Source organism: Cetorhinus maximus, chromosome 32 (genome assembly GCF_964194155.1).
Source record: "Cetorhinus maximus chromosome 32, sCetMax3.hap1.1, whole genome shotgun sequence".
In the NCBI taxonomy this organism is placed as follows: Eukaryota; Metazoa; Chordata; class Chondrichthyes; order Lamniformes; family Cetorhinidae; genus Cetorhinus; species Cetorhinus maximus.
This window is the reverse complement of record NC_135910.1, coordinates 10,199,211-10,221,580: the sequence shown is the minus strand read 5'-3', so window position 1 is coordinate 10,221,580 and position 22,370 is coordinate 10,199,211. Positions and strand designations below refer to the sequence as shown.

Genomic DNA, 22,370 nt, shown 5'->3' with positions numbered 1-22,370 from the left:
AGCCCTGCCGCTTCCCGTTCTGCTTGTTGGTGGGCATTCTGGGTGCCCTCTCATATGCCCTGTGAACTGGCAGCTGATAACAATCATTTTGAAAGGAATCAATACTTGCTGCAGAGTTTTGGGTTGGCTCTGTCGAACTTTCTCCGATCTGTACCAGTATTGTGTTTCAAACTAAAGTAGGAGTTGAAGGCGCTAAGGACTCCTGCATATCTAGCAGTTTCCTCATCGACCAGCTTCCAAATGTGTATAGTAGCACACTGACCTGATCCTTATCTGGTTTCCCCGCAAGTCCGGAGGCGGTGGGTTAGCGGTTGAAGAGGCAATGCCAGTTGATCCAGCGCATGGCCTTGCTGAGGTCCTCCACATGGTCCAGGGGTTCAGGAAAGGGCAAGGCTTTCTCCATATCTCTGCGCACCTATTTTTGGCTGTTGCGGAACTCTGGTAACAATTCATCGCTCCATTTGCTGCTACGGGTGTTTCTTGAGTGTGCTCTGCTAAGCTGACTGCTTTTTCGTTTTCCAGCGTCAACAGGGATCCTTAAAAAATTGGTTCATGGACCGCTGCCACCATGTATTATTATCACAACCATGCTCGGGGTGCCTTTGATAGAGGACTGGAAACCATGGTGTTGCAAACAATGCATCAGCCATGGCTCAGTGGGTTAGCACTCTCACCTCTGATTCAGGCTGTGGATTCAAGCCTCACTGCAGAGACTTGAGCACATAACCTACCCAGCACTTCAGCAGGTGTACTTCACAGCCAGAGGTGTCAGGTTTTGATTGAGACGTTAAACAAGGCTCCAACTACCCTCTCCGGTGGACGGAAAGGACCCCATGGCACTATTTTGAAGATCAGCCGGGAAGTTCTCCCTGGTGTCCTGGCCAATACCTGTCTTTCATCCAATGTGATTTGAAAAAAAGATTATGGGGTCCATTATCTCATTGCTATTTGTGAGAACTTGCTGTGCTCAAACTGGCTGCATTGATTGTAATGTGCTATATAAAATACTAGCTCTTTGTAGAAAAAAAGAGATTAGCTCTACAGCCCTCTGTTTCCCCAGAGCCCTGCTATTGTTTTTCATTTCCAAATATATACCCAATTCCCTTTCAGAAGTGACTGTTGTACCTGCTTTCAGACAGTGCATTCCAGACAATAAGTCGCTGCATTTAAAAAAAAAAAGTTCCACTGCTCCTCTCAGATTCTTCTGCCAATTACCATAAATCTATGTGAACGTTTCAAGTCCAATATGATTCTTATGGACTTGAAACCGTGTTTCTCTCTCCGCAGATGCTGCCAGACCTGCTGAGTTTTTACGGCACTTTGTTTTTTATTTCAGATCTCCAGCATCTGCAATATTTTGCTTTTACCTTAAATCTACGTACTCTGGCTACTGATGTTTTGCCTGTGGAAACAGTTTCTCTCTATTTACTCTTATCAAAAAACCCTCTTCATTTTGAGTACCATTATTAAACCTTCCCTTGAAATCTGCTGAGGAGGAAAAGCTCCAAGCTTCTCTAATCTCTCCACACAACTGAAGACGCTTATCACTGATACATAGGAGCAGGAGTAGGCTATTCAGCCCTTCAAGCCTGCTCCGCCATTCAATAGAATCATGGCTGATCTGATTGTGGTCTCAGCTCCGCTTTCCTGTCTGCCCCCTATGACCCTTGACTCTCTTGCTCAACAAAAATCTAACTCAGCCTTGAATAAATTCAAAGACCCAGCCTCCACCACTCTCTGGGGAAGAGAATTCCACACACCGACAACCCTTTGGGAGAAAAAGTTTCTCCTCATCTCTGTCTTAAGAGGGAGACCCCTTATTTTTAAACTATGTCCCCTAGTTTAGCCTACCCCCGCCCCACCAAAGAGGAAATATCTTCCGGGTGTCCACCCTATCAAGTCCCCTCAGGATCTTAAACAAAAACAGAAAATGCTGGAAAAACTTAGCAAATCTAGCAGCATCTGTAGAGAGAGAAACAGAGTTAACATTTCAAGTCCGTATGACCTTTCTTCAGATTTCCAGCATCCGCAGTATTTTGCTTTTATCCCCTCAGGATCTTATTTGTTTCAGTAAGATCACCTCTCATTCTTCTAAACTCCAATGGGTATAGACCCAACCTGCTCAACTTTTCTTCATAAGACAACCCCTTCATTCCAGGAACGAGTCCAGTGAGCCTTCTCTGTACTGCTTCTAAAGTGATTATATCTTTTCTTAAATAAGGAGACCAAAACTGCACACACTACTCCAGATGTGGTCTCACCAAGGCCCTGTACAGTTGTTGTAAAACTTCCCTACCTTTTCAATTCCATTCCTCTTATAATTCATAAAATTCATAGCTCACAATGCTTCTCCGAAATCTGAGGAGGATAGTGCAGAACTTCAAAAGGACATAGACAAATTGGTGGAATAGGTGGACAAGTGGAAGGTGAAATTCAATGCAGAGAAGTGTGAATTGATTCATTTTGGTAGGAGCCAACGCGGAGAAACAATATAAAATAAAGGGTACAATTCGAAAGGTGTGCAGGAGCAGTGGGACCTGGGTGTATATGTGCATCAGTCATTGAAAGAGGCAGAACAGGTTGAGAGCACAGTTAATAAAGCATACAATATTCTGAACTTTAATAAAGAGACATAGAGGACAAATGCAAGGCAGTTATGTTAAATTTCAGCAAAACACTGGTTCATGCTCAGCTCCAGCATTGTATCCAGTTCTGGATGCCACAGTTTAGGGAAAAAATGTGAAGGTATTGCAGAGAATGCAGAAAAAGATTCACGAGAATGGATCCAGGGAACTTCAGTTACATAGGGGAGAAGGTTGAAAGGAAATTTGAGAGAGGTATTTAAAATCATGAGGGGTCTGGACAGAGTAAATAGGAAGTAACTGTTCCCATTAGTGGAAGGATCGAGAACAAGAGGGCACAGATTAAAGGTAATTGGCAAAAGAAGCAACAGAGACCAGGGGCAGGAGGTTTAGAGGCCATTTGAGGGAAAGCTTTTTCACCCAGAGGGTGATTGGAATCTGGAACACACTGCCTGAGGGGGTGGTAGAGGCAGGAACCCTCATAACATTTAAGAAGCATCTAGATGAGCACTTGAAACGCCATAGCATACAGGGCTATGGGCCAAGTGCTGGAAAATGGGATTAGAATAGATAGGTGTTTGATGTCCGTCATGGATATGATGGGCCAAAGGGCCTGTTTCTGTGCTGTATAACTCTGACTCTATGAGAGCCATGAGGAGAAATCTTTCCACACAGCAAGTGGTTGGTATCTGAAATACATGGCCTGAGAGTACAGTGGAGATAGGTTCAATTGAGGCATTCAGGAGGTAATTGGATCATTTCCTGAAATGGAAAAATGTGCAGGCCTATAGGGAGAAGGAGGAGAAATGGCACTAGGTAAATTGCTCATTTGGGAGCTGGTGCAGGCATGATGGGGCGAATGGCCTCCTTCTGTGCTGTAACAGTCCTGTGATTCTGTAACAGGATGTGTACCCCAGGGGTCGGAACTGTCCTGCCTTTCCTCTAAGATAAAAGTAAAAAACTGCGGATGCTGGAAATCCAAAACAAAAATAAAAATACCTGGAAAAACTCAGCAGGTCTGGCAGCATCTGCGGAGAGGAACACAGTTAATGTTTCGAGTCCATATGACTCTTCAACAGAACAGTTCTGTTGAAGAGTCATACGGACTCGAAATGTTAACTGTGTTCCTCTCCGCGGATGCTGCCAGACCTGCTGAGTTTTTCCAGGTATTTTTGTTTTTGTTCTGCCTTTCCTCTACCTATTAGATAATAAAACTCACAACTTAAAAAAATAAAGACTCTCCAGCTTCTCTTCTGTTATTTAGGGAAGTTAATTGAAAAGTTTTTCATACAATTTAAAGACACTCCTCCCGGTCTGCTTCACAGTGATCCTGACTTGCTTCACACTCCCCCTGGTGATTCTGTGTGTGGGGGGGTTGGTTATACTGCGCCTGTAAACATACTGCCCCACATTCTCTGATATCCTGCTAAACGTAACACATTTTTGTATGGAAATGTATCTTTTGTATGAAAACTTATTTTTTTTAAACAATCATTTGTTTCCACATTAAGTCTAGTGTGGTTATCCATCAATGCATCTGACAGTCTTCTCCCTCTCATCTCCAGCATGCGGTTCACCAGCAGCAGTTCACATCCCTGGATGAGAAGCCCCAATTCCCAGGAGCCTCCGCAGAGTTTGTGGACAGGCTGGAGTTCATTCAGCCCAATGTCATATCTGGTATCCCCATCTACCGGGTGATGGACCGACAAGGACAGATCATGAACCCCGATGAGGACCCTAAGGTATGCTGCCGCCAAATTCACAGTGTGCACTATACAGGATCGAAGCTAACAGCTTCTATTTGGTGCTCTCCAGGATCAAAGGAGTTCCTCAAAGTGCGTTTACTAACAACAATGTCTTGGCAGCCTTGCAGGCAGCTGCACTGCCAGGTGCTGACACTGAGCCCCAAAGGTGGGCAACTTCTAACAGAATTGTCGTAACTTGAGCTGTGAACTGATCTCAGCAATAAGCTACCCACCATCAGCGTCGCATTCCTGGGCTTAGGAGGGGCTCCTGCTCCTGACCACCCTGTACACCTGTGGAAGAATGTGCACGTGCAAAGAGAAGCAGTTTGAACTGCACCACGATGCTCCCTGTGGTTAAATAGCTGCTTAGTGCAAACTCGTAGCAGGCTCTCACGTGGAAAGTAGCCACTTGATTGAGGTGTCAGAGGGTTGGCCGCACAGAGGAGGCATAACTGAAAGAGGCAGCACTCTCAGTGGTGCAGAGTATTGGAGAGGGAAGACAGTTGCGTGGAGATTATTAGATCACTTCATTCCAGTTCCCATGGTCAGGTTAGATTTTAATCCCGCAGCTTGGATGCTTTCATTCAGATAGTGCAGCTTGCCAGTCTTGCTGGAGGAATACTCTGAATACTTGAATGAAACCCTAAATAATGCTTTGAAATGTGTGATTTATCGCACTGGGAAATGACGTCCAACCACTAGATGGCACAAGTGTCTTGTCCTATGGTAACCCAGACACACACTGAGGTTCCCGACAGCCAAAATGTCAAGGCCACCCTCCCCAATCATTGGATTTGAAAGCATTTAATAAAGTGATTACCATTTCCCCAGCAAATCTGGTGTGGTTATCCATCAATACACATTGGCCCGGATCTCCCGGTTAGCAGCACCCTGACTATATTGCGCATTTTCAGCCGGGACTTCCGATCGTAGCTGCAGCAGAAATGGGTCAGCACAGACCCTCCTGGGAAAGGCCGGTGAGCGTAAAATACGGGCAAAGTGAGGACATACCCCCTTTCCACGTCAGTAACTGCCATACTCAGGTAACTATTTAAAGGTCTCAAGCCTTTCGATGGCTTGGGGGGGGCGTAGTTAGGGGGAATAGTTGGGTCGGGGGTCAGATCAGGCGGTGGTCGGGTTGAGGGGTAGTCGGGTTGGGGGGTGATGGTGGGAGAGAAGGTTGGGCTGGCAGTGGTGGTGATTGGGGGGTGTCAGTTGTGGTGCTCATTTCAGTTACGCTGGTTAATCTGGTTGAGTTACATCAGAGAATTAAACCTTTGTAACATTTCCAGGTACGGCCAAAGTCTCCAACTCTGAGCTCAGTGTCGGAGACTTTTGTGGAGTGTTCCGGGTATCGCAGATCAGCCAATCAGAAGTTTAAATTTCCCGAGCAATTACAGCACAGCATTCGGATGCACAACGCAGACTTCAGTCCAGATTTCACTGCTCTGGACAACAGAAGATTCGGGCCAATGATTAAAGTGCATTCAATAAATCTCAGTGCCTCCCTCTATTCCTATCATTCCCACATAGTGCTTCCTGTATCAGCGGAGAGGGCCCGACAGGGTAAATTTACCAAGTCAGAACTTTGAAATTCAAATTATTTGGACTGGGAGTGAGAAGTGTCTTGTGGCAGATCAGGGGTGCAGTAGATGTTACTGGACTGGTAATTCAGCGAAAGCGAGTTCAGCTCCCACCAGGGCAGTTTAAAAAGAACTGAATTCAGTTTTTAGAGGCAGTGAAAAAGCTGGTGTCAGTAAAAGTGACCGTGAAGCTGACAGATTGTTGTAAAAACTTAACTGGTTCACCAATGTCCTTTAGGGAAGGAAAACTGCAGTCCTTGCCCAATCTGGGCCTATGTTCCCACTAATTTGGCCTGTTTGTTGCACTGTGGGGTAAGTTTCAGGTTGCTGCGCACCTACACAGCTCAAAGGGCCCATTGCTGACTCCAGTCCCACACCAACACCGCTGCCTCTTAACAGCAATGTGGTTGACTCGTAAAATGCCCTCTGAACAAGGGCAATTAGGGATGGGCAATAAATGCTGGCCTAGCCAGTGATGCCCACATCCCGTGGGTATTGCTCCAAAAGGAAGGAAGATCGGGAATGATCCTCCCCTGTCACTCGTGTCGCAGCAGGAGTATGCGAGTAGTGTTGGGGAACATTGACAGCTGAAACTGTGCTCTTTAAATGGTTCATAAATCACAGAATCATACAAAACAGAAGGAGGCCATTCTGTCCATCTAGCCTGTGCAAAACATGGATGTGTTTTTTAAAAAATAACTTTGTGTTAACATCGTCTTGAAAACATTTTTTGTACCTAAGGTCTAATTTAGCTGTGTCCATTTCCAGTGTGGCAACCCCCTTTCCCCCTTGAGGGGTCTGTGAACTCACATCACACTAATGTTACAGCAGGGCTTAAATTGCTGTCCTCATTGGAAGTATTAACCTTTCTGTTCACTGGCCTTTTTCACTGGTCACACATCCTTTTTTTCTTTTCATTCTGTTCTTCCTGCAGTTGCCGAAGGACATGGTACTAAAGTTCTATCAGAAGATGACGCTGCTGAACACAATGGATCGCATTTTATATGAATCCCAGCGACAGGTAAAAAATTGCAAGGTGGTGAGCGGAACAGGATATTTGCTCTGCCTGTTCTGTCACTGAAGGAGAGAGAGAGAGAAACTAATTATTTTTACCTTAAGCACAATAATCTAAGCTGACTCTCTGGTGCAGTACTGAAGGTGGGCTGTACTGTTGGAGATGCCATCATTCAGATGAGCAGTTAAACTGAAGTCCCACTTACCCTCTCAGGTGGATATAAAAGCTTCCATAATCCGATGAGAAGAAGAGTGGGGGAGTTATCCCGGGGTGTGCTTGTCGCCTTGAGAGGCCCTGAGCCCCCTCACTGTTATGGGAACGGACTGGCAACAAAAGTTCAAATGTGAGATTAGTTTCATGAAATAAGTCAGAACAAGTTTATTAAGCTTCATGTAAAGTACAGCAATAAACTCAGGTAGTGATTTACAGTCTAATGTGGGATATATACTTCCCATATTAGCTCTAGACAGAAAAGCACCCAACTTACCTTGCAGCTTCTGGTCTTTGGTCATGAGCTTCTCCCTCTCTCTCTCTCTCTCTGTCTGTCTCTCTCTCTCTGTCTGTCTCTCTCTCTCTCTCTCTCTCTCTCTGTCTGTCTCTCTCTCTCTCTTTCTGTCTGTCTCTCTCTCTTTCTGTCTGTCTCTCTCTTTCTGTCTGTCTCTCTCTCTCTCTTTCTGTCTGTCTCTCTCTCTCTCTCTTTCTGTCTGTCTCTCTCTCTCTCTTTCTGTCTGTCTCTCTCTCTGTCTGTCTCTCTCTCTCTCTCTGTCTGTCTCTCTCTCTCTGTCTGTCTCTCTCTCTCTCTCTCTCTGTCTGTCTCTCTCTCTCTCTCTCTCTCTCTCTCTGCCTGTCTCTCTCTCTCTGTGTGTCTCTCTCTGTCTCTCGGTCTCTGCCTCTGTCTCTCGCTCTCTCACCCTCACACACACACACAGACACACTCACTCTCTCTCTCTCTCTCTCTCCCGGTTTTGTATAAATTCAGGATTTTTATTTGACCAGCCAGTGTGAGTTGCCTTGATAAGACCTGTCCTGCTACTGTCGATATGTTGTTCATTGACCCCTGCCACATTTAGATTCCTTGCCTGTATTACAGGGCCGAATATCCTTTTATATGACCAACTATGGTGAAGAGGGCACACATATCGGCAGTGCTGCTGCACTGGAACCTGATGACCTGGTGTTCGGGCAGTACAGGGAAGCGGGTAAGTGAAAGGTGGAGATTGTAATCTTGGTTAGCCCAGGCCAGCGGCAGAACTGATGTGACTGCTGCCTCCTCAACCAGCAAGCCCCTACTTTCCATTGGCTCCACAGGCAGGAGTAACATTCAGGGAGTTTGCTGAGCTGCTCACCCTTTAATAAATCACTGGTCGGGCCTCAGCTGGAGTATTGTGTTGCATTCTAGGCACCACACTTTACTAAGGATGTCAAGGCCTTGGAGAGGGTGCAGAGGACGTTTACTAGATTGGTAACATGGACCTCATTTATGTGAAGAAACTGGGGCTGCTCTTCCTTCAAGCAACGAAGGTCAAGGGGGGATTTATTAGAGACATTCTAGATCATGAAGGGTTTTGATAGAATAAATAAAGAGGAAATATTTCACCTGGCAGGAGGATCGATAAGCTGAGGACACTGATTAAAATTAATTGGCAAAATAGCCAGAGGAGAGATGAGGAGAATATTTTTTTTTTTTGCAATGAGTTGTAATGAAGTGGAATGCACTGCCTTGAAAGGTTGATGGAAGCAGCTTCAATACTAGCTTTCAAAAGGCAATTAGAAAAAATTGCAGGACGATGGGGAAAGAGTAGGGAAGTGGGGCTGACTGGATAGGTCTCTCAAAGAGACAGCACAACCATAATGGGCCAACTGGCCTCCTCCTGGCACTGTATGATTCTGTGATCAGCTTCCCCAATCAGAGGTCCGATGAGCAGCGCCAGTCAGAGGGAGGCTTCCCAGGCCATCCTGCCTGTAGTGCCACAACATTAGGATGATCCAACAGTGCTAATGTGTCCTACTGGCTCTGTGGGTGGCAGGGGTAGAGAGTGCCCATCATTGGCTCTATGGGTAGCGGGGTGGACAAACCCTGCCCCATTGCTCCTTGACAGTACACGGACACCCCTCATCTTCTGTTCTAAAAATGGAAAATTATGCTTGCTAATTCCCCTCCACCTCTCCTCCATTCTATATGTGTACAAGCCATACATTGTTCACTGTCTACTCTTAGGGATTTCATGTCTGAATTGTCAGCTTATTTTAACAGATACCAGTATCGGCTATGAGTTAGAATATTTAGACTTCTCTGTGGAACTGGGACACTTCAATACAATATTGGGAGGGTGCTGTACTGACAAAATTTTAGGTCTTTGGATGGAACATTTAACCCATGGTCTACTTATTTCACTGGTTCAGATGAGTCTGAAAGATCCCATGGTACAGTTGAGGAAGAGGAGAGAGCTCTCCCAGCATCCTGGCCAACATTCTAGTCTCAGTTAAGACCACCCAGATCAATAGATTATCTTGTCATTCATCTTGTATGCTGTTTGTGGGATCTTGTTGTGCATTCCTTTGCTACCACCTAACAACAGTGATTGTGTTTCAAGGTTATTCACTGAGGATGAGCAGCTCTCCATGGTACCCTGGAGATAATGAGGCACTGCGTTCTCTTTCTCTAATGTACTTGTACTTTGCCTCCTTCCTAGGTGTCTTAATGTATAGAGGTTTCCCCTTGGAGCTCTTCATGGCTCAGTGCTACGCCAGTGCCAGAGATGTGGGTAAGGGGCGTCAGATGCCTGTTCACTATGGCAGCAAGGATCTTCGTTTTGTTACAATCTCATCTCCCTTGGCAACACAAATACCCCAGGGTAAGAATTTGCATTCTAATCACATATTACCTCCACTCTCTTACCGCTCATTTACTCTCCCATTTGAGCTCTCCCGCCTCCTTGGCGCTCCCCCCCCCTCTCCCTTGGCGCTCTACCAGGTGCAGTGCCCCTCATCGCTCACTGTCCATTCCCCACCCCCCACTCTTTCTTATCCCTGTCCTCCATGTGCGGTGCTCCTTCCCCTGGGTGTTATGCCCCACTCCCAGATAGGAATTACCCTCATCCAGCCCATTATTCGTTTGTTGATGAGCATGGCTCTCTGCCTTTGGAGACCTATTTGTTCTCCATTCTGCAGTTGGATTTTCCTGCTCCATATCCCCTTGCTGTTCCATCTGTCCACGCCTCCGGCCATACCAACACTGTCCTGGCAAAGTTGGGGGACACAGGCGGCCGTCCCGAGGGGTGATTGGTCCCCTCTTGCGCTGGTGTTTTCTTTTCCTCCCTCCATATGACAGCACAATCAATCCCTCCTGTTTGAATTCTCTGACGTCCTGTCTGCTTTCTACTTCCAGCTGTTGGGGCTGCATATGCCTACAAATTGAGTCAGGAAGACCGTGCAGTCATCTGTTACTTCGGAGAAGGTGCTGCGAGTGAAGGGGACGCTCACGCTGGTTTCAACTTCTCAGCCACTCTAGAGTGTCCCATTGTATTCTTCTGCAGGAACAATGGCTACGCAATCTCAACACCAACTCACGAGCAGTACAGAGGAGACGGCATCGGTAGGTATAGGGAATGTAGTAGAGAGGAGATGGTATCAACAGGTATTCATAGAATCAAAGAATGATACAGCACATTAGGAGGCCATTTGGCCCTTCGTGCCTGTGCCAGCTCTTTGAAAGCGTGGTCCAATCAGTCCCTCACCTTTGCTCTTGCCCCACAGCCTTAATTTTTTTTCCTTTTCAAATATTTACTGAATTCCCTTTTGAAAGTTATTGAATCTGCTCCAACATCCTTCAGGCAGCACATTCCAGGTCGTAACTCTTATTGGATGAAAAATTTTCTTCCACCCTGTTGCCTCCAGCTCTTTTACCAATCTTTTCAAATCTGTGTCCTCTGGTTAATGACTCTTCTTCTTTAGTTCTCTGCTCAAAGGCAGGTCCCGAATCCACCCCAGCCAGAACAGGGATCGAACCCTGTGCTGTTAGCACCAAACTGGCCCACACCAGCTGTCCAGCCAACTGACCCAACCTTCCCCACCAAGGACTCCAAGTTGCTGTGGCAACATACACATTTACGTGCATGTTGTAGCCTGGAGCTATGGATTTTGATGGTAGAGGCTCCGAATTTCTTTGTATCATGTGGCTGACCAGGAGGGTCTCCTGCTGTTACCGCATTGTTAACAAGTTGACCCACAACCTGCTTGGCTGCATTATGAACACACCCTCTTTGGCCATCAAGACCTGAAGTGGGATTTGAACCCGGAGCTTCTGGCTCAGAGGCAGGAACACTACCCACTGCGCCACAAACCTCCCAACGACTCTTATGCCAATCCAACAATTTCTTATTTACTCTTATCGAAAGCCTTCAGGATTTTGAACACCCTTTATCCAAACTCCTCTGAACCTTAGGATAAAAGCAAAACACTGTGGATGCTTGAAATAGGAAATAAAAACACAAAATGTTGGGAAAACTCAGCAGGCCTGACAGCATCTGTGGAGAAAGAAACAGAGTTAAAGTTTCGTTAACTGTTTCTCTCTCCACAGATGCTGTTAGACCTTCTGAGTTTTTCCAGCATTTTCTGTTTTTACTTCTCTGCTGTAAGGGGAACATACCCAACTTCTCCAGTCTGTCCGTCTAACTGAAGTCTGTCCCCATTCCAAGGCCTTGACATCCTTCCTAAGTTTGATGCCCAGAATGTTGGGAGTGAAGTACATTGGCGATAGATTGGGTGGTATTGGGAGTTGGTGCGGGCACGATGCCTGGTTTACACCTTTACTGAAGTCAGTGAAACGGGTCCCCAAGCACCCACCCCCCCACACTCTGTCATGTACCAACCTTGCCCTTTCCTGTCAGGTGGGGTAGGTTAAAATAGAGGCTGTACTGTTGGAACGGATCTTCTGGACCCCTGGGATTGCCAGAATTGTTTAACATCTTCTCTCTCTCCCAATAGCTGCCAGAGGCCCTGGTTATGGGATAATATCAATCAGAGTGGATGGGAATGATGTCTTTGCTGTTTATAACGCTACCAAAGAGGCACGACGCAGAGCGGTGGCAGAAAACCAGCCCTTCCTCATCGAGGCCATGACCTATAGGTAAATATACAGGAGGCTGGCTCATGTGCAATGCCTGTTAATGATTCTAGTTAGCAAGCACTGGTTAGCTCTGTTTAACAGTTTCCACTGGTAGATTAATGGTTGATCCACCCATCCCTCCTATGGATAGATAATTACACTCCTGTCTCTACAATATTACCATAGGCAAAGGGTCCTTTGGTGCTCCTTGTATTTTATAGATCTATTGTTCAAAGGGGTTCAGTCATTCTGGGTTCCAATCAATCCTGAATTGATCCATTTCACAAGATTACTTGGAATGAAGATTTTTTTTTGTCCCATTTGGTCTCATTCCCCTAGTATACCAAGCTTACAGTCTCCCCATTGCGGCATCTACCGGTTACCAGAATGAGGTAGAGGAGAGGACTTGAGTTATCATGGGAGTCCATGACCTTCTGACGGACAGACGAGAGTGTAGCACACTGAGCTAAGGCTGATTTTAGAGGGGCGATTCTCCAGAAAGAGACTGAGATCGATACTAGAAGAGTCAGACAGTGTTCAGCCACAGCCAACTTTTAACTGCAGGTTATTGTATGTCGATCCTCCAGTTCGCAGCCTCTCCCTCTCCCTGACCACCCCACCTCTCACTGCCTCTCCAACATGCGGCTCACCTCTTGCAAGTCAAAGCTGCTCTTCCTGCCTCTCACCACTCATCTCCAGAGCCCTTGCTCACAGTGAGGGAGAGGGAAGCGGTGAGTGGGAGGAGCTTGGAAGCAAGAGGTTCAGCAAGAGGAAGGGTCAGCAGCGACTGGGAGGGTCAGGGAGCAGGAGAGGCCAGAGGGTTGACGGAAGGACAAGTTGGGGAGCGGGACGTGATGAGCAGGAGGTTCAATGAGCAAGAAAGGCAATGAGCAGGAGGTAAGTATAAAGTTAGCCTGGTTCTTTTATATTTTTACACTTATTTTATTTTCAAAGTTATTTCATTTACCAATATAGAAATTTAGCACTGTAAAGTATTTTAACTAACTAAGAGTATAATGTTTTAATGCTTTTCTTTCTGATGAGAGAGGTCCTACAGAACCTAACTACAGTTTTTACATTGGTTTTAATGGGAAAATCTGTTGTGCGTAAAGCCGTTTCACTTCAAGTCGCACTTTTCAGGAGCGCAACTACAACTTTAAGTGAGGACATGCTACATTTGTGAGGCACCTTGGAACCATCGCTTGTATTAAACACACAGAATTTTCCATTAAGCTTCCATGACTGTTTTGTAGGCTCTTCCCTGAAGTTGTTTAAACCCTTTATAGGCAATGTTTAGTTCATTTTATCACCAGCCCCAGATGGATTCCGGAGTCAGGTGCCTTATCTCAGCCTGATGAGCTCACCAGGAAGTTTCATTTCTGTTGAACTATTTCCTGATTACACAGTTAACTAGTAAGGCTGCATACCTAATCTCTAAATACTTCTTAACTGAGGCAGAAAGAGATCATTCTAACCCCTGTGCTGGCTCATTGAAAGAGCTATACAATTAAACTCATTCCCCTGCTAATTTTTCTTTTTTACTTTCTCCTTTTCAAATGATTTCCTATCTCTGCTACGCCCTGCACCATTCTGAGATAAATCTCCAATTCTGGCCTCTGGCACATCTCTGATTTTAATCACTCCCATACTTTTCACCGTGCTTTCAGCTGCCTAGGTGCTAAAAGCTCTGGAATTCTCTCCTCAAAGCTCTCCCCATCTTTATCTTTCTCTCCTACTTTAAGGCCTACCTCTGGCAAATTTTTGGTCACCTGCTTAATTGGCTCAGTGTCAAATTGTGCCCGATAACTCTCCGGTGAAGTGCCTTGGATGCTGCACTGTACTAAAGGTACTTCAATAAATAGAAGTTTCTATAGCGTATATATAATCTGGTTTTGCAAGCTAGTGTTGGCTTTGTTCCAGCCATATAACTCTGTAGGAAAATGGTAGACAGAAAAAATGAAATCGAGCCAGAGATCAGGAGAGATTATTCTGATAATGGTATTCCTGTTTCTCCTTGCCCTGTCTTGTCCAGCAGTTTAATGATTCTGGGTTGCTCAGTAAGCTTTCAGTTTGATAGTTCATACATGCTTTGTGGTTTTCTAGGAGATGTAATGAGAGATGTACTACTTTATTGGAGCTGTCGTTGGTGTCTCTGTCTTGGGTCTGATCATGGACCTGAGCAGTCTGTGCACGTGTGTGTATACATGTGCAGCAATAAATATAAGTCTAATCCAGAAACTGTACACCCACATCATGCAGAAGCCAGCCACTTGCAAGTTAAAGAGGTAGTTGATCCAGCCACAGTCTGCTTATGGCTTTGCAGGAATCCGATTTCTGTGAGTGGAAGTAAAAAAGATGCTACATCATTATCATCGTCACCACCCTTAATGCAACCAGAACAGCTGTCTAGCCTCGTTCTGTGGCATTGCCAGCCTCCAGGATACAGTAGCTGAGGTTGAGTCTGAGCTAGTTGGCAAAGCACCTCATACAAAAAAGCTTATGTCAGAATTTGTGCATTGAGGAAATCAGGCCCCCAAATGGTGACATTTTTTTCGTGAAGGCTTTGGAGAGCGTACAGCAAAGAGTGGTTCCAGGGATTGAAGTGGCATGGAATGACTGGAGAAGCTAGGGTTATTCTCCTTAGAGCAAAGAAGGCTAGTTGGCAGAGGTGCTCAAAATCATGAACAATTTAGATAGAGTAAATAAAATGTCCCATGGCTGAAGAGTCAGTGATATGGGGAAACAGGTCTAAGGTGATTGGCAAATGAGTCAGAGGCGACATGAGGAAGAACTCTCTTGCACAACGAGTGGGTTAGGCTTTGGAATACACTGCCTAATATTGTGGTGGATACAGACTTAATAGTGGCTTTCAAAAAGAGAATTGAAGGAGAAAGAACTGCAGGGATACTAGGAAAGGGTGCTGGAGTGGGACAGGTTAGATAGCTCTTAGAACTGGCACAGACTTAATCAGCCGAATGGCCTCTTTCTGTGCTGTCCTATGATCCCGCACTCCCCTACCAACTCCTGTAGTATAGAGTCTGTAATGTTCTCTTTTACACTGCAATATCCTCCAATTGGCCTTGGCTCCTATGTGCTATGCCACAGATCAGCTAGTTTAGATAAAGATGTTGCTCCTTGCTCCAGTCGTCACACTCTGTAAACAAATGGGGGGACTGGCTGGTGTATTGGGTTAATGCACAGACCACTCACTTCTTAAACAGTGGTTGAAAAGCATCGCAGACGGCAGGAAGACAGTATGTCCTGCCTACTGGATGTAAGGTGTTATGATTCCCATGGAGACCAACGAATTAAAAGCACACTTGCATTTTCTTGACGCCAGCTCCTGGATCCAACATTCGTTTTCTTCTCTTTTTAGCTGTACCACACGCCTTCACTAAAAGAAAACCCAGTCACGTGGGCCCTGTCTTTCATGCTGACGCTGGGGTCACACAGGCCTGTTCTGCATCCTTCCTCACAGCACCCGATGACATCATGCTTGACACTTCACAGCGTAACCAACACATTCCTAAATATGCAGACTAATACTCGCGGAGCGCATCAGGCAAAGCATGGCTGCACAGTACAGATGATGGGTATGCCCTCAGTGCAGTTTGTGGCTTTGCTGGTGGCAGCCTGCTTTTGTGTCCTTGCCATTATAGTTCATTTCAGTTTCGCAGTCTAACTGCAGTCGCAGTCTGACTGCAGCCCCAGCCGCTTCAATCACGTGCTCATGGCTGTAAACTGCACAAACCACAGATTCACCACAAAGGGTCCTTTACAGATAACATGCCCCATCAATCCTCCATAGAACGGAAATTTGCCTCCTTTCTCTCCTCAATCTCTTAGTGACTATTTCATGAATCTTCACCACCAACTGCCCAATACTTCATTTCCCACACCAGTCAACCCTCTTTGTGAGCAAGACTGTGGCCTGTGTTTTATCATTTTATATAAGACTACCACCGCCCTTTGTAAACTTGAACTCATTGGAAAATATGCTGCCTTTATCTTATTTCTCATCGTGCTCCGTTCATCCCCGTGCTCACTGACTACATTGGCTCCTGGTCCATCAGTACTTCAGGTTTAAAATCCTCATCCTTGTATTCAAATCCCTCCATGGTCTTGTCCCCCCCTTTTCTCCTTAACCTCCTCCAGCTAAGGTTGCCAACCCCCCAGGATTGCTCTGGAGCCTCCAGGAATTAAGATCAATCTCCAGGACACCACTGTGTGCAACCCTGGAGAAAAATCGGGACATTTCTCTTTACCAGATGTTGAAAATGAGGGAAAAAAGGCTGATTGGCTGAACAGTCAAGCATCATCCAATCGGGTAATGAGTCTTTTTGCTTTCCAATTGGCGTAGGAAGGCCGTACGTCACAAGGATGGATGTGTTGGCCAACTAATGGCTGGAGAGTGGGGGAAAAGCCATGTGATGAAACCTCCAGGAACACATTTCATCACGGTTGGAATCTAAAACATCATCTGCTCATTGACATCTGAGGCATGAGGGGGTGGGGTCTATGGAAGAGAAACAGTTTGCCGAAACTGATTAAAGATGTTCATCCTGTAAGCTGAGCATCTGACTCTTCCTGATCAGCGCAGCTCATAACTCTCACTTGCTGAGCAGCTTAGAAATAATGATTTCTGTCACAGTTGGCAACCCTACCTCCAGCTTTATAACCCTCCATGATATCCGTGCTCCTCCAATTCCTGATTTGAACTGTCCCACCTTTGGCAGCCATGTCTTCAACTACTTGAATCCTAAATTCTGGAATCCCCCCCCCCCAAACCTCTTCATCTTTAAAGCCCTCCTTAAAATCTGTCCCTTTGACAAAACTTTTAGTCACTTTTTGTTTTGCCTTTGGGCCGGTTTATATGAAGTGCCTTGGGATGTTATTGGTTGTTACATCCAGCAGACTGACAGGAAAGATCTCAATCCTATGGCCTGGACTAGCCTTGACCCTGGAAGAGATCCAGTCAGTGGACTAACACGGTGCTGTTTGTTGTTTGTTAACCCTAACCCACATGGTATTAAATCGTTAATTGGAAAGCTTGTTTGCTTTCTGTAAAACATGTGGTTGACATGATCGCACCAGTTTTCCGTGGGCCTGGAGGGATTAAATTTGTCCCCATCCAATTTTCGGTAATTTATCGCTTTGTCACTCGAGCCAAGATGTTCATGGTGTGAAATATTGCTGAGTCTGAATGACCTTTTTGCTTTTGTTGAAAGAGTAGTTTAACCTACTCATCAAATATTCATTGGATGCCATCTTTCAGGTTTAACCACCGCCCCTAACCCCTATTAGAAATGTCACAGTGTGGAATGTTATTAAAGCACCACCCTGAATAGTCAAACAGAAAAAATCATTAGAAGCTGCTGTCACCCAGCAACCTGCTCTGACTTGCATCCAACCCAGTCCGACCAGTCCAGGAATGCAGCATTTGGAAAAAAAGACTTTGTATCAGCCAGAACAAGCCCATTTGCATGTGGACCCAAAGCTCTGCTTCCACACGTATGGTAGAGGAAACATGGCTGGACCTGATTCACACATGCTCCCCAACCATTTCAAACCCAGAAATTCCTTGTTTAGTTTTCATTTCTCACCAGGCATGATACCCTGAACCTCACAGGCAGGTCAGCCTGCAAGAATCTGGAAAGAGAGAATGAGAGCAGAAACATAAAGGCAACCAGCCCTGCACCTTAAGCAGAGAAAATGCTGGCCTGGTCAGCCACCACGTGAAACACAGGTGGGAGTTCGCACTCCGATTGAAGAGACCGAGGATTTAAATGAGATTGGTTGACACCACTTCCACTTACAGGGGCACTAAGTCCAGTTTTTGTGCTTCGACAGCTGAGATCAACTCTCAGTGGCAGGATAGCTCAGATGGTAACACTTTTGTTTTGCCTCTCACGCTGAGATCAAGCCCCATTCCAGGGCCTAGGTATATAATCCAGGCCTTCACTCCAGTGCAGTGCCGAGGGTGTACTGCGTTGTCAGAGGCGCTGCCTTAAGTTGGGATGAGAAATCAAGACTCAAATCTGTTTGTTCAGGTGTTATCAATGTAAAAGATTCCATGGCACTATTTTTTAAGAGCAAGAGTGAATTCTCCTGGCGTCTTGGTCAATATTCCTTCCTCAGCCTAACCGTAAGATTAACTGCAAATTCAGTTCACTGCTGTGGCTGGATTTTCCTGTGTATAGAATGCCTGTGCAGCAGCTGTGCCTGTACTTTGTAGGAAGTTGGAGTGTTGTGACATGTGAGAAACCGCCAAATTTCTTTCTTAGTGGAGCTGAGAACGTGTAGTCAGAATTGAATCAATGTGTGCGATATTTAGTCACTTGCTGCAAGCCAGAAAAAGAAGCTTTCATTTATATAGTGTTACAAACCCTGTGGAGACCGATAACCTATAGAAAGATCTTTGAAATTCCAGTGGCTGAACGAATGGATCACATGATTTCAAGTTTTAATACTTCTACTGTAATAAACAATGTGGTCGACTCTTAAATGCCCTTTGAAATGGCCTAGCAAGACACTCAATTGTATCAAATTGCTACAAAGTCTGAAAAAAAGAATGAAACCGGACAGACCACCTGGCACCGGAAACGACAATGGCAATCCAGTCCTGTTGACCCTGCAAAGTCCTCATTACTAACATCTGGGAGCGAGTGCCAAAATTGGGAGAACTGTCTCATAGACTAGTCAAGCAACAGCCTGACATAGTCATACGCATGGAACTATATCTTACAGATAATGTCCCAGACACCACCATCACCATCCCTGGGTATGTCCTGTCCCACCGGCAGGACAGACCCAGCAGAGGTGGGCAGCACAGTGATATATAGTCGGGAGGGAGTTGCCCTGGGATGACTCCAGACCCCATGAAGTGTCATGGCATCAGGTCAAACATGGGCAAGGGAAACTTCTGCTGATTACCACACACCGCCCTCTCTCAGCTGATGAATCAATGCTCCCCCATGTTGAACACCACTTGGAGGAAGCACTGAAGGTGGCAAGGGCACAGAATGTACTCGGGTGGGGGACTTCAATGTCCATCACCAAGAGTGGCTCGGTAGCACCGTTACTGACTGAGCTGGTTGAATCCTAAAGGACATAGCTGCTAGACTGGGTCTGCGGTAGGTGGTGAGAGAACCAAGAAGAGGGAAAAACATACTTTACCTCATCCTCATCAACCTGCCTGCCGCAGGTGCATCTGTCCTTGACAGTATCGGCAGGAGTGACCACTGCACAGTTGTTGCGGAGACAAAGCTCTGCCTTCACATTAAGGCTACTCTCCATGTTGTGTGGCACTACCACCGTGCTAAATGGGATAGATTTCGAACAGATCGAGCAACTCAAGACTGGGCAGCTATGAGGCGCTGTGGGCCATCAGCAGCAGCAGAATTGTACTCAACCGCAATCTGTAACCTCATGGCCCGGCATATCCCGCACTCTACTGTTCCCACCAACTCAGGGGATCAACCCTGGATCAATTAAGTGTGCAGGAGGGCATGCCAGGAGCAGCACCAGGCATACCTAAAAATGAGGTGTCAACCTGGTGAAGCTATAAAACAGGACAACTTGCATGCCAAACGGCATAAGTAGCAAGTGATACACAGAGCTAAGTAATCCCACAACCAACGGATCAGAGCTAAGCTCTGCAGTCCTGCCATATGCAATCGTGATTGGTGGTGGACAATTAAACAACTCACTGGAGGAGGAGGATTCACAAATATCCCCAACCTTAATGATGGGGGCATCCAGCACATCAGTGCAAAAGATAAGGCTGAAGCATTTGCTACAGTTTTCAGCCAGAAGTGCCGAGTGGATGATCCATCTCGGCCTCCTTCAGCGGTCCCCAGCATCACAGATGCCACTCTTCAGCCAATTTGATTCTCCCTACATGATATCAAGAAACAGCTGAAGGCACTGGATACTGCAAAGGCTATGGGGCTTGACAATATTGCGGCAATAGTACCGAAGACTTGTGCTCCACAACTTGCCGCACCCCTAGCCAAGCTGGTCCAGTTCAGCTACAACACTACCCGGCTATGTGGAAAATTGCCCAGGTATGTCCTGTACATAAAAAGCAGGACAAATCCAACCTGGCCAATTACCACCCCAGTAGTCTACTCTCCATCATCAGTAAAGTAATGAAAGGCGTCATAAACAGTACTATCAAGCAGTACTTGCTTAGCAATAACCTGCTCACTTACGCCCAGTTTGGGTTCTGCCAGAGCCACTCAGCTCCTGACCTCATTACAGCCTTGATTCAATCATGGACAAAAGAGCTGAACTCCCGAGGTGAGGTGAGAGTGACTGCCCTCGACATCAAGGCCGCATTTGACCGAGTGTTGCATCAAGGAGCCCTAGCAAAACTGGAGTCGATGGGGAACGGGGGGAAAACTCTCCACTAGTTTGAGTCATACCTAGCACAAAGGAAGATGGCTGTGGTTGTTGGAGATCAATCATCTCAGCTCCAGGACATCACTACAGGAGTTCCTCAGGGTAGTGTCCTCAGCCCAACTATCTTCAGCTGCTTCATCAATGACCTTCCTCCCACCATAAGGTCAGAAGTGGGGATGTTCGCTGCTGATTGTGCAATGTTCAGCACCATTCAGGACTCCTCAGTCACTGAAGTAGTCCATATCCAAATGTAGCAAGACCTGGACAATATTGAGGCTTGGGCTGACAAGTGGCAAGTAACATTCATGCCACACAAGTGCCAGGCAATGACCATCTCCAACAAGCAAGAATCTAACCATCACCCCTTGACATTCAATGGCATAACCATCACTGAATCCCCCACTATCAACATACTTGGGGGTTACCATTGACCAGAAACTGAACTGGACTAGCCACATAAATATTGTGGCTACAAGAGCAGGTCAGAGGCTAGGAATCCTGCAATGAGTAACTCACCTCCTGACTCCCCAAAGCCCGTCCACCATCTATAAGGCACAAGTCAGGAGTGTGATGGAATACTCCCCGCTTGCCTGGATGACTGCAGCTCCCATAATACTCAAGAAGCTTGACACCATCCAGGACAAAGCAGCCCGCTTGATTGGCACCACATTCATAAACATTCACTCCCCCCACCACCGACACACAGTAGCAGCAGTGTGTACCATCTACAAGATGCACTCTAGGAATTCACCAAGGCTTCCAAACCCACGACCACTACCATCTGGAAGGACAAGGGCAGTAGATAGATGGGAACACCATCACCTGGAAGTTCCTCTCCAAGTAACTCACCATCCTGACTTGGAAGTATATCGCCGTTCCTTCACTATCGCTGGGTCAAAATCCTGGAACTCCCTCCCTAACAGCATTGTGGATGTACCTACAGCACATGGACTGCAGTGGTTCGAGAAGGCAGCTCACCACCACCTTCTCATGGGCAATTAGGGATGGGCAATAAATGCTGGCCCAGCCAGCGAAGCCCACATCCCGTGAATGAATAAGGAATAAAAACAAACTAAAAGTAACAATGGCTAAACACAATTTCAATATGTAACTTATACTATAAACTGCAGAAAAGATCCCCCATTTAACTTTTACATGGACAGAAAATCCCCCTGTGTCTTTACTCTATCCCTTACGTGGACACTTCATTCTCCAGGAACCAGTCCAAAGCCAGTCTTGCCTCTCAATGGCTTGCTTCTGTTTTCCTTTTGCAGCTGGATAACTTCTAATCTCCGAAGTGAAATTCACAGTGAGGGACGAATTGGAGATTCTTCCCTCTAACCAAGCTAGGCGAATCTTCCAATCTCATTTAAATCCTCACAAACTCAGTCTCTTCGATCTGAGCGCAAGCTCCCACCAGGCCAGCGTATTCTCTGCTTAAGGTGCAGAACTAGTTGCCTTTATCTTTCTGCTCTCAACCCCCTTCCAGATTCTTTGCAGACTGACCTGTCTGTGAGTTTAAGGATATCACAGCGAAACTCTGTAAGCTGGTAGTACAATGGCTTTTTATAGTCTGCTCTCCTCTATGGCAACGTGAATCACATGGACCTTGTATCCAGGTAGAAATGCTGATTAACAATCTTGTAAACCCCTAACTCCATTCTATCTTGGAATTAAAAGACAGTTTAAAGTATAACCGTTTACAAAACCTGACATGCCTCACGCTTCCCTGTGACTTGGATACTAACAGTCTATCCACTGTCAACATAACGGCCCTGGTCATTGTTTACGGGTGTGAATATCTTACGCTTTCTTCCCAGTAAAACAACCTGAGCCCTCCCCTTTACCCTTTAACACCCAAGCTAGTTGTCAGGCAGAATTAAGAACAGGTCACCTGATCCCCTTCATTCCTCCATTTTACCCTAAACTAAAGAG

At 46.0% G+C, this 22,370-nt stretch overlaps 1 protein-coding gene across 1 annotated transcript in view; it reads left to right on the top strand.

Annotated features, from left to right (window-relative positions):
- Positions 1–22,370, top strand: part of bckdha (branched chain keto acid dehydrogenase E1 subunit alpha) — a 44,066-nt gene that overhangs the window by 13,126 nt on the left and 8,570 nt on the right. The window contains exons 2-7 of the mRNA XM_078533289.1: positions 4,148–4,324; positions 6,845–6,931; positions 8,016–8,124; positions 9,619–9,780; positions 10,314–10,520; positions 11,912–12,053. Of these exons, the coding sequence (XP_078389415.1) occupies positions 4,148–4,324; positions 6,845–6,931; positions 8,016–8,124; positions 9,619–9,780; positions 10,314–10,520; positions 11,912–12,053 (884 nt within the window). The remainder of the gene's footprint in view (positions 1–4,147; positions 4,325–6,844; positions 6,932–8,015; positions 8,125–9,618; positions 9,781–10,313; positions 10,521–11,911; positions 12,054–22,370) is intronic.